The following is a 13,435-nucleotide window of genomic DNA, read 5'->3' as shown; positions in this document are numbered from 1 at the left end:
ATGACCCCTGTCTATGTGATGACCCCTGGTTTGGCGTCACGTGTTCCCTATGTGATGACCCCTGTCTATGTGATGACCCCTGTCTATGTGATGACCCCTGTCTATGTGATGACCCCTGTCTATGACTATGTGATGACCCCTGTCTATGTGATGACCCCTGTCTATGTGATGACCCCTGTCTATGACTATGTGATGACCCCTGTCTATGTGATGACCCATGTCTATGACTATGTGATGACCCCTGTCTATGTGATGACCCCTGTCTATGTGATGACCCCTGTCTATGACTATGTGATGACCCCTGTCTATGTGATGACCCCTGTCTATGACTATGTGATGACCCCTGTCTATGTGATGACCCCTGTCTATGTGATGACCCCTGTCTATGTGATGACCCCTGTCTATGTGATGACCCCTGTCTATGACTATGTGATGACCCCTCTCTATGTGATGACCCCTGTCTATGACTATGTGATGACCCCTGTCTATGTGATGACCCCTGTCTATGACTATGTGATGACCCCTGTCTATGACTATGTGATGACCCCTGTCTATGTGATGACCCCTGTCTATGACTATGTGATGACCCCTGTCTATGACTATGTGATGACCCCTGTCTATGTGATGACCCCTGTCTATGTGATGACCCCTGGTTTGGCGTCACGTGTTCCCTATGTGATGACCCCTGTCTATGTGATGACCCCTGTCTATGTGATGACCCCTGTCTATGACTATGTGATGACCCCTGTCTATGACTATGTGATGACCCCTGTCTATGTGATGACCCCTGTCTATGTGATGACCCCTGTCTATGTGATGACCCCTGTCTATGACTATGTGATGACCCCTGTCTATGTGATGACCCCTGTCTATGACTATGTGATGACCCCTGTCTATGTGATGACCCCTGTCTATGTGATGACCCCTGTCTATGACTATGTGATGACCCCTGTCTATGACTATGTGATGACCCCTGTCTATGTGATGACCCCTGTCTATGTGATGACCCCTGTCTATGTGATGACCCCTGTCTATGACTATGTGATGACCCCTGTCTATGTGATGACCCCTGTCTATGACTATGTGATGACCCCTGTCTATGACTATGTGATGACCCCTGTCTATGTGATGACCCCTGTCTATGACTATGTGATGACCCCTGTCTATGTGATGACCCCTGTCTATGTGATGACCCCTGTCTATGTGATGACCCCTGGTTTGGCGTCACGTGTTCCCTATGTGATGAGCCCTGTCTATGTGATGAGCCCTGTCTATGTGATGACCCCTGTCTATGTGATGACCCCTGTCTATGTGATGACCCCTGTCTATGACTATGTGATGACCCCTGTCTATGTGATGACCCCTGTCTATGTGATGACCCCTGTCTATGACTATGTGATGACCCCTGTCTATGTGATGACCCATGTCTATGACTATGTGATGACCCCTGTCTATGTGATGACCCCTGTCTATGTGATGACCCCTGTCTATGACTATGTGATGACCCCTGTCTATGACTATGTGATGACCCCTGTCTATGTGATGACCCCTGTCTATGTCTATGTGATGACCCCTGTCTATGTGATGACCCCTGTCTATGACTATGTGATGACCCCTGTCTATGACTATGTGATGACCCCTCTCTATGTGATGACCCCTGTCTATGACTATGTGATGACCCCTGTCTATGTGATGACCCCTGTCTATGACTATGTGATGACCCCTGTCTATGACTATGTGATGACCCCTCTCTATGTGATGACCCCTGTCTATGACTATGTGATGACCCCTGTCTATGTGATGACCCCTGTCTATGACTATGTGATGACCCCTGTCTATGACTATGTGATGACCCCTGTCTATGTGATGACCCCTGTCTATGTGATGACCCCTGTCTATGTGATGACCCCTGGTTTGGCGTCACGTGTTCCCTATGTGATGACCCCTGTCTATGTGATGACCCCTGTCTATGTGATGACCCCTGTCTATGTGATGACCCCTGTCTATGACTATGTGATGACCCCTGTCTATGACTATGTGATGACCCCTGTCTATGTGATGACCCCTGTCTATGACTATGTGATGACCCCTGTCTATGTGATGACCCCTGTCTATGTGATGACCCCTGTCTATGACTATGTGATGACCCCTGTCTATGACTATGTGATGACCCCTGTCTATGTGATGACCCCTGTCTATGTGATGACCCCTGTCTATGTGATGACCCCTGTCTATGACTATGTGATGACCCCTGTCTATGTGATGACCCCTGTCTATGACTATGTGATGACCCCTGTCTATGACTATGTGATGACCCCTGTCTATGTGATGACCCCTGTCTATGACTATGTGATGACCCCTGTTTATGACTATGTGATGACCCCTCTCTATGTGATGAGCCCTCTCTATGTGATGACCCCTCTCTATGTGATGACCCCTGTCTATGTGATGACCCCTGTCTATGTGATGACCCCTGTCTATGTGATGACCCCTGTCTATGACTATGTGATGACCCCTGTCTATGTGATGACCCCTGTCTATGACTATGTGATGACCCCTGTCTATGTGATGACCCCTGTCTATGACTATGTGATGACCCCTGTCTATGTGATGACCCCTGTCTATGACTATGTGATGACCCCTGTCTATGACTATGTGATGACCCCTGTCTATGTGATGACCCCTGTCTATGACTATGTGATGACCCCTGTCTATGTGATGACCCCTGTCTATGACTATGTGATGACCCCTGTTTATGACTATGTGATGACCCCTCTCTATGTGATGAGCCCTCTCTATGTGATGACCCCTCTCTATGTGATGACCCCTCTCTATGTGATGACCCCTGTCTATGTGATGACCCCTGTCTATGTGATGACCCCTGTCTATGTGATGACCCCTGTCTATGACTATGTGATGACCCCTGTCTATGTGATGACCCCTGTCTATGACTATGTGATGACCCCTGTCTATGTGATGACCCCTGTTTATGACTATGTGATGACCCCTGTCTATGTGATGACCCCTGTCTATGTGATGACCCCTGTCTATGTGATGACCCCTGTCTATGTGATGACCCCTGTCTATGTGATGACCCCTGTCTATGACTATGTGATGACCCCTGTCTATGTGATGACCCCTGTCTATGTGATGACCCCTGTCTATGTGATGACCCCTGTCTATGTGATGACCCCTGTCTATGTGATGACCCCTGTCTATGTGATGACCCCTGTCTATGACTATGTGATGACCCCTGTCTATGTGATGACCCCTGTCTATGTGATGACCCCTGTCTATGACTATGTGATGACCCCTGTCTATGTGATGACCCCTGTCTATGTGATGACCCCTGTCTATGACTATGTGATGACCCCTGTCTATGTGATGACCCCTGTCTATGTGATGACCCCTGTCTATGACTATGTGATGACCCCTGTCTATGTGATGACCCCTGTCTATGTGATGACCCCTGTCTATGTGATGACCCCTGTCTATGTGATGACCCCTGTCTATGTGATGACCCCTGTCTATGTGATGACCCCTGTCTATGTGATGACCCCTGTCTATGTGATGACCCCTGTCTATGTGATGACCCCTGTCTATGTGATGACCCCTGTCTATGTGATGACCCCTGTCTATGTGATGACCCCTGTCTATGTGATGACCCCTGTCTATGTGATGACCCCTGTCTATGTGATGACCCCTGTCTATGTGATGACCCCTGTCTATGTGATGACCCCTGTCTATGTGATGACCCCTGTCTATGTGATGACCCCTGTCTATGTGATGACCCCTGTCTATGTGATGACCCCTGTCTATGTGATGACCCCTGTCTATGTGATGACCCCTGTCTATGTGATGAGCCCTGTCTATGTGATGACCCCTGTCTATGTGATGACCCCTGTCTATGTGATGACCCCTGTCTATGTGATGACCCCTGTTTATGTGATGACCCCTGTCTATGTGATGACCCCTGTCTATGTGATGACCCCTGTCTATGTGATGAGCCCTGTCTATGTGATGACCCCTGTCTATGTGATGACCCCTGTCTATGTGATGACCCCTGTCTATGACTATGTGATGACCCCTGTTTATGACTATGTGATGACCCCTGTCTATGTGATGACCCCTGTCTATGTGATGACCCCTGTCTATGTGATGAGCCCTGTCTATGTGATGACCCCTGTCTATGTGATGACCCCTGTCTATGTGATGACCCCTGTCTATGTGATGACCCCTGTCTATGTGATGACCCCTGTCTATGTGATGACCCCTGTCTATGTGATGAGCCCTGTCTATGTGATGACCCCTGGTTGGGTGTCACGTGTTCGCTATGTGATGACCCCTGTCTATGTGATGACCCCTGTCTATGTGATGACCCCTGTCTATGTGATGACCCCTGTCTATGTGATGACCCCTGTCTATGTGATGAGCCCTGTCTATGTGATGACCCCTGTCTATGTGATGACCCCTGTCTATGTGATGAGCCCTGTCTATGTGATGACCCCTGTCTATGTGATGACCCCTGTCTATGTGATGACCCCTGTCTATGTGATGACCCCTGTCTATGTGATGAGCCCTGTCTATGTGATGAGCCCTGTCTATGTGATGAGCCCTGTCTATGTGATGACCCCTGTCTATGTGATGACCCCTGTCTATGTGATGACCCCTGTCTATGTGATGACCCCTGGTTGGGCGTCACATGTTCCCTATTATTATTCACCCGCAGTCTATAATTAACCCCGTGTGGTTCTCCTATTGTTTTGCACTTTACCCTGGCTTATCGGTGCAGGAGCGGCAGACATTAGTGTCCGCTCTGTGATTCCATGTGTTCTGGAGCCGCTGTCTATGTGATGACCCCTGTCTATGTGATGACCCCTGTCTATGTGATGACCCCTGTCTATGTGATGACCCCTGTCTATGTGATGACCCCTGTCTATGTGATGACCCCTGTCTATGTGATGAGCCCTGTCTATGTGATGACCCCTGGTTGGGTGTCACGTGTTCGCTATGTGATGACCCCTGTCTATGTGATGACCCCTGTCTATGTGATGACCCCTGTCTATGTGATGACCCCTGTCTATGTGATGACCCCTGTCTATGTGATGAGCCCTGTCTATGTGATGACCCCTGTCTATGTGATGACCCCTGTCTATGTGATGAGCCCTGTCTATGTGATGACCCCTGTCTATGTGATGACCCCTGTCTATGTGATGACCCCTGTCTATGTGATGACCCCTGTCTATGTGATGAGCCCTGTCTATGTGATGAGCCCTGTCTATGTGATGAGCCCTGTCTATGTGATGACCCCTGTCTATGTGATGACCCCTGTCTATGTGATGACCCCTGTCTATGTGATGACCCCTGTCTATGTGATGACCCCTGTCTATGTGATGACCCCTGGTTGGGCGTCACATGTTCCCTATTATTATTCACCCGCAGTCTATAATTAACCCCGTGTGGTTCTCCTATTGTTTTGCACTTTACCCTGGCTTATCGGTGCAGAAGCGGCAGACATTAGTGTCCGGTCTGTGATTCCATGTGTTCTGGAGCCGCAGGTCACGGCCGCACATTCAGAGCGGATAATTCCCGCGCTATTTCACGCATCATCCGTTCCCCGGGTTTCCGTCCATCGCACAATCCTCACATCAGACGTTTCTGTAATATCTCATTATGGGGGTGAAGCGTCCGGGATGAGACTGTAATAATGTGACATCTGTCTGGGGCTGCGGATCTGATCACAGACCAATCTCTCCAAATCTCTGCAGCGGGGGAGGGGGGGGGATTGTGTGTCAGATGATCCCCGGAGATGGAGGTGAGACATTTGTGGCTCCATCAGACGTTTCTTCTCTGGAGACTCCACCATAATGGAAGGTGAATGACAGAAGGACCTCTCCAGGGACCTGCATCCAGTGCGGACCCCCTCCCCCTAGTATATAGCACAGGACTCCTCCTGACAGGGGATAGTATATAGCACAGGACTCCTCCTGACAGGTGATAGTATATAACACAGGACTCCTGACAGGGGATAGTATATAGCACAGGACTGCTCCTGACAGGGGATAGTATATAGCACAGGACTCCTCCTGACAGGTGATAGTATATAACACAGGACTCCTGACAGGGGATAGTATATAACACAGGACTCCTCCTGACAGGGGATAGTATATAGCACAGGACTCCTGACAGGGGATAGTATATAGCACAGGACTCCTCCTGACAGGGGATAGTATATAGCACAGGACTCCTCCTGATAGGGGATAGTATATAGCACAGGACTCCTCCTGACAGGGGATAGTATATAGCACAGGACTCCTGACAGGGGATAGTATATAGCACAGGACTCCTCCTGACAGGGGATAGTATATAGCACAGGACTCCTCCTGACAGGGGATAGTATATAGCACAGGACTCCTCCTGACAGGGGATAGTATATAACACAGGACTACTCCTGACAGGGGATAGTATATAGCACAGGACTCCTCCTGACAGGGGGTAGTATATAGCACAGGACTCCTCCTGACAGGGGGTAGTATATAGCACAGGACTACTCCTGACAGGGGATAGTATATAGCACAGGACTCCTCCTGACAGGGGATAGTATATAGCACAGGACTCCTGACAGGGGATAGTATATAACACAGGACTCCTCCTGACAGGGGATAGTATATAGCACAGGACTCCTCCTGACAGGGGATAGTATATAGCACAGGACTCCTCCTGACAGGGGATAGTATATAGCACAGGACTCCTCCTGACAGGGGATAGTATATATCACAGGACTCCTCCAGACAGGGGATAGTATATAGCACAGGACTCCTCCTGACAGGGGATAGTATATAGCACAGGACTCCTCCTGACAGGGGGTAGTATATAGCACAGGACTCCTCCTGACAGGGGATAGTATATAGCACAGGCCTCCTCCTGACAGGGGATAGTATATAGCACAGGACTACTCCTGACAGGGGATAGTATATAGCACAGGACTCCTCCTGACAGGGGATAGTATATAGCACAGGACTCCTCCTGACAGGGGATAGTATATAGCACAGGACTCCTGACAGGGGATAGTATATAGCACAGGACTCCTCCTGACAGGGGATAGTATATAACACAGGACTACTCCTGACAGGGGATAGTATATAGCACAGGACTCCTCCTGACAGGGGGTAGTATATAGCACAGGACTCCTCCTGACAGGGGATAGTATATAGCACAGGACTCCTCCTGACAGGGGATAGTATATAGCACAGGACTACTACTGACAGGGGATAGTATATAGCACAGGACTCCTCCTGACAGGTGATAGTATATAACACAGGACTCCTGACAGGGGATAGTATATAGCACAGGACTCCTCCTGACAGGGGATAGTATATAACACAGGACTCCTCCTGACAGGGGATAGTATATAGCACAGGACTCCTCCTGACAGGGGATAGTATATAGCACAGGACTCCTCCTGACAGGGGATAGTATATAGCACAGGACTCCTCCTGACAGGGGATAGTATATAGCACAGGACTCCTCCTGACAGGTGATAGTATATAACACAGGACTACTCCTGACAGGGGATAGTATATAGCACAGGACTCCTCCTGACAGGGGGTAGTATATAGCACAGGACTCCTCCTGACAGGGGATAGTATATAGCACAGGACTCCTCCTGACAGGGGATAGTATATAGCACAGGACTCCTCCTGACAGGGGATAGTATATAGCACAGGACTCCTGACAGGGGATAGTATATAGCACAGGACTACTACTGACAGGGGATAGTATATAGCACAGGACTCCTCCTGACAGGTGATAGTATATAACACAGGACTCCTGACAGGGGATAGTATATAGCACAGGACTCCTCCTGACAGGGGATAGTATATAACACAGGACTCCTCCTGACAGGGGATAGTATATAGCACAGGACTCCTCCTGACAGGGGATAGTATATAGCACAGGACTCCTCCTGACAGGGGATAGTATATAGCACAGGACTCCTCCTGACAGGGGATAGTATATAGCACAGGACTCCTCCTGACAGGTGATAGTATATAGCACAGGACTCCTCCTGACAGGGGGTAGTATATAACACAGGACTACTCCTGACAGGGGGTAGTATATAACACAGGACTACTCCTGACAGGGGATAGTATATAGCACAGGACTCCTCCTGACAGGGGATAGTATATAACACAGGACTACTCCTGACAGGGGATAGTATATAGCACAGGACTCCTCCTGACAGGGGGTAGTATATAACACAGGACTCCTCCTGACAGGGGATAGTATATAGCACAGGACTCCTCCTGACAGGGGATAGTATATAGCACAGGACTCCTCCTGACAGGGGATAGTATATAGCACAGGACTCCTCCTGACAGGGGGTAGTATATAGCACAGGACTCCTCCTGACAGGGGATAGTATATAGCACAGGACTCCTCCTGACAGGGGATAGTATATAGCACAGGACTCCTCCTGACAGGGGATAGTATATAGCACAGGACTCCTGACAGGGGATAGTATATAGCACAGGACTCCTCCTGACAGGGGGTAGTATATAGCACAGGACTCCTCCTGACAGGGGATAGTATATAGCACAGGACTCCTCCTGACAGGGGGTAGTATATAGCACAGGACTCCTGACAGGGGATAGTATATAGCACAGGACTCCTCCTGACAGGGGATAGTATATAGCACAGGACTCCTCCTGACAGGGGATAGTATATAGCATAGGACTCCTCCTGACAGGGGATAGTATATAGCACAGGACTACTCCTGACAGGGGATAGTATATAGCACAGGACTACTCCTGACAGGGGATAGTATATAGCACAGGACTCCTGACAGGGGATAGTATATAGCACAGGACTCCTCCTGACAGGGGATAGTATATAGCACAGGACTCCTCCTGACAGGGGATAGTATATAGCACAGGACTCCTCCTGACAGGGGATAGTATATAGCACAGGACTCCTCCTGACAGGGGATAGTATATAGCACAGGACTCCTCCTGACAGGGGATAGTATATAGCACAGGACTCCTGACAGGGGATAGTATATAGCACAGGACTCCTGACAGGGGATAGTATATAGCACAGGACTACTCCTGACAGGGGATAGTATATAGCACAGGACTCCTGACAGGGGATAGTATATAGCACAGGACTCCTCCTGACAGGGGGTAGTATATAGCACAGGACTCCTCCTGACAGGGGATAGTATATAGCACAGGACTCCTCCTGACAGGGGATAGTATATAGCACAGGACTCCTCCTGACAGGGGATAGTATACAGTACAGGACTCCTCCTGACAGGGGGTAGTATATAGCACAGGACTCCTCCTGACAGGGGATAGTATATAGCACAGGACTCCTCCTGACAGGGGATAGTATATAGCACAGGACTCCTGACAGGGGATAGTATATAGCACAGGACTCCTCCTGACAGGGGGTAGTATATAGCACAGGACTCCTCCTGACAGGTGATAGTATATAGCACAGGACTCCTCCTGACAGGGGATAGTATATAGCACAGGACTCCTCCTGACAGGGGATAGTATATAGCACAGGACTCCTCCTGACAGGGGATAGTATATAGCACAGGACTCCTCCTGACAGGGGATAGTATATAGCACAGGACTCCTCCTGACAGGGGGTAGTATATAGCACAGGACTCCTGACAGGGGATAGTATATAGCACAGGACTCCTCCTGACAGGGGATAGTATATAGCACAGGACTCCTCCTGACAGGGGATAGTATATAGCACAGGACTCCTGACAGGGGATAGTATATAGCACAGGACTCCTCCTGACAGGGGATAGTATATAGCACAGGACTCCTCCTGACAGGTGATAGTATATAGCACAGGACTCCTGACAGGGGGTAGTATATAGCACAGGACTCCTCCTGACAGGGGATAGTATATAGCACAGGACTACTCCTGACAGGGGATAGTATATAGCACAGGACTCCTCCTGACAGGTGATAGTATATAGCACAGGACTCCTCCTGACAGGGGATAGTATATAGCACAGGACTCCTCCTGACAGGGGATAGTATATAGCACAGGACTCCTCCTGACAGGGGATAGTATATAGCACAGGACTCCTGACAGGGGATAGTATATAGCACAGGACTCCTCCTGACAGGGGGTAGTATATAGCACAGGACTCCTCCTGACAGGGGATAGTATATAACACAGGACTCCTCCTGACAGGGGATAGTATATAGCACAGGACTCCTGACAGGGGATAGTATATAGCACAGGACTCCTCCTGACAGGGGATAGTATATAGCACAGGACTCCTCCTGACAGGGGATAGTATATAGCACAGGACTCCTCCTGACAGGGGATAGTATATAGCACAGGACTCCTGACAGGGGATAGTATATAGCACAGGACTCCTCCTGACAGGGGATAGTATATAGCACAGGACTCCTCCTGACAGGGGATAGTATATAGCACAGGACTCCTCCTGACAGGGGATAGTATATAGCACAGGACTCCTCCTGACAGGGGATAGTATATAGCACAGGACTCCTCCTGACAGGGGATAGTATATAGCACAGGACTCCTGACAGGGGATAGTATATAGCACAGGACTCCTGACAGGGATAGTATATAGCACAGGACTCCTCCTGACAGGGGATAGTATATAGCACAGGACTCCTCCTGACAGGGGATAGTATATAGCACAGGACTCCTCCTGACAGGGGATAGTATATAGCACCGGACTACTCCTGACAGGGGATAGTATATAGCACAGGACTCCTCCTGACAGGGGATAGTATATAGCACAGGACTCCTCCTGACAGGGGATAGTATATAGCACAGGACTCCTCCTGACAGGGGATAGTATATAGCACAGGACTCCTGACAGGGGATAGTATATAGCACAGGACTCCTGACAGGGATAGTATATAGCACAGGACTCCTCCTGACAGGGATAGTATATAGCACAGGACTCCTCCTGACAGGGGATAGTATATAGCACAGGACTCCTCCTGACAGGGGATAGTATATAGCACAGGACTCCTCCTGACAGGGGATAGTATATAGCACCGGACTACTCCTGACAGGGGATAGTATATAGCACAGGACTCCTCCTGACAGGGGATAGTATATAGCACAGGACTCCTGACAGGGGATAGTATATAGCACAGGACTCCTGACAGGGGATAGTATATAGCACAGGACTCCTCCTGACAGGTGATAGTATATAGCACAGGACTCCTGACAGGGGATAGTATATAGCACAGGACTCCTCCTGACAGGGGGTAGTATATAGCACAGGACTACTAAGGGCGCTGGGGGTGGGTGATAGCGGGGTGCGCGCTGGGGGCGGGTGATAGCGGGGTGCACGCTGGGGGTGGGTGATAGCGGGGTGCGCGCTGGGGGTGGGTGATAGCGGGGTGCGCGCTGGGGGTGGGTGATAGCGGGGTGCACGCTGGGGGTGGGTGATAGCGGGGTGCGCGCTGGGGGTGGGTGATAGCGGGGTGCACGCTGGGGGTGGGTGATAGCGGGGTGCGCGCTGGGGGTGGGTGATAGCGGGGTGCGCGCTGGGGGTGGGTGATAGCGGGGTGCGCGCTGGGGGCGGGTGATAGCGGGGTGCGCGCTGGGGGCGGGTGATAGCGGGGTGCGCGCTGGGGGCGGGTGATAGCGGGGTGCGCGCTGGGGGCGGGTGATAGCGGGGTGCGCGCTGGGGGCGGGTGATAGCGGGGTGCGCGCTGGGGGCGGGTGATAGCGGGGTGCGCGCTGGGGGCGGGTGATAGCGGGGTGCGCGCTGGGGGCGGGTGATAGCGGGGTGCGCGCTGGGGGCGGGTGATAGCGGGGTGCGCGCTGGGGGCGGGTGATAGCGGGGTGCGCGCTGGGGGCGGGTGATAGCGGGGTGCGCGCTGGGGGCGGGTGATAGCGGGGTGCGCGCTGGGGGCGGGTGATAGCGGGGTGCGCGCTGGGGGCGGGTGATAGCGGGGTGCGCGCTGGGGGCGGGTGATAGCGGGGTGCGCGCTGGGGGCGGGTGATAGCGGGGTGCGCGCTGGGGGCGGGTGATAGCGGGGTGCGCGCTGGGGGCGGGTGATAGCGGGGTGCGCGCTGGGGGCGGGTGATAGCGGGGTGCGCGCTGGGGGCGGGTGATAGCGGGGTGCGCGCTGGGGGCGGGTGATAGCGGGGTGCGCGCTGGGGGCGGGTGATAGCGGGGTGCGCGCTGGGGGCGGGTGATAGCGGGGTGCGCGCTGGGGGCGGGTGATAGCGGGGTGCGCGCTGGGGGCGGGTGATAGCGGGGTGCGCGCTGGGGGCGGGTGATAGCGGGGTGCGCGCTGGGGGCGGGTGATAGCGGGGTGCGCGCTGGGGGCGGGTGATAGCGGGGTGCGCGCTGGGGGCGGGTGATAGCGGGGTGCGCGCTGGGGGCGGGTGATAGCGGGGTGCGCGCTGGGGGCGGGTGATAGCGGGGTGCGCGCTGGGGGCGGGTGATAGCGGGGTGCACGCTGGGGGCGGGTGATAGCGGGGTGCACGCTGGGGGTGGGTGATAGCGGGGTGCGCGGGGTGGCATAGATCCAGGACCGGGCACAGTCATCATAGGCCTCAGTTTTCCACCTGCTTCTCCATCTCCTCCCTCCATGAATGTAAATGTTTGGGCTCCTTGTAGCGTTTGCTGTTGAGCCGGAGGAGGAAGCCGCACGATGCTTCTCTGATTATGGGGGGTTCAGCGGGCGGAGACTGGAGCGGCTGCTCCCCATTAGGGGTCTGTACTGTAGATGTCACACGCTGGAAGCCGGAGACCCGTAAGACGTTCTGATGGTCCATGGATTGCTATAGGACCCTGGCACGGACCTGTGCACTATTAGTATGGGTGGGGGTCCTGGCAGCGGGGTCCCCTGGGATCAGGCGGTCGTGCACATTAGATGTATTTAGGCCGGACCTTCCAATTCTGGAGAGAAAGGCTGAGGCCATTGGATGTCACCAGGGGGATGGCTGCGGTTTACCATCCCATAAGTCTTGTGCTAGAAGGTAACTGCACTGAATGCTTACGGCACCCCAGGGGTTTGGGGTTCAGGTTGGGGGTCGTCCTGTGTTTGTCTCGCTCATGTTGACCCCGGCTTTCCTCTCTCTCCTGCAGCGAAGCAGATCTGTGCCGCAGAGAAGTTCAGCTGCGGAGAATCCAGCAATAAATGTATCCCGGCCACCTGGAAGTGCGATGGCGAGAGGGACTGCGAAAACGGCCTGGACGAGAAGGACTGTCCTACAGGTGAGTGGCTACACACATGGACGCAAAGTCCCCCCCCCCGGACTTGTCTGTGGATCTCGCGGCTTCCACCGTTATCTGATCCGTTCACTACTGATAATATCCAGATTCATCACCACAGACGGATATTCCGGGACAATGATTGTGTTCAGCTCCGGTCACACTGCGCCAATATTATTATATTATTATATT

The 13,435-nt window shown here is 52.2% G+C and overlaps 1 protein-coding gene across 2 annotated transcripts in view; it reads left to right on the top strand.

Moving 5' to 3' along the window:
• LOC140104753 (low-density lipoprotein receptor-related protein 8-like) overlaps positions 1–13,435 on the top strand; it is a 170,610-nt gene that overhangs the window by 86,178 nt on the left and 70,997 nt on the right. For both annotated transcript variants that reach the window (XM_072128426.1, XM_072128425.1), the window contains one exon: positions 13,118–13,246. In XM_072128426.1, the coding sequence (XP_071984527.1) occupies positions 13,118–13,246 (129 nt within the window). The remainder of the gene's footprint in view (positions 1–13,117; positions 13,247–13,435) is intronic.

This window comes from Engystomops pustulosus, chromosome 10 (genome assembly GCF_040894005.1).
Source record: "Engystomops pustulosus chromosome 10, aEngPut4.maternal, whole genome shotgun sequence".
NCBI classification, from domain to species: Eukaryota; Metazoa; Chordata; class Amphibia; order Anura; family Leptodactylidae; genus Engystomops; species Engystomops pustulosus.
The sequence above is the reverse complement of the archived record's forward strand: the minus strand, read 5'-3'. Positions and strand labels throughout refer to the sequence as shown.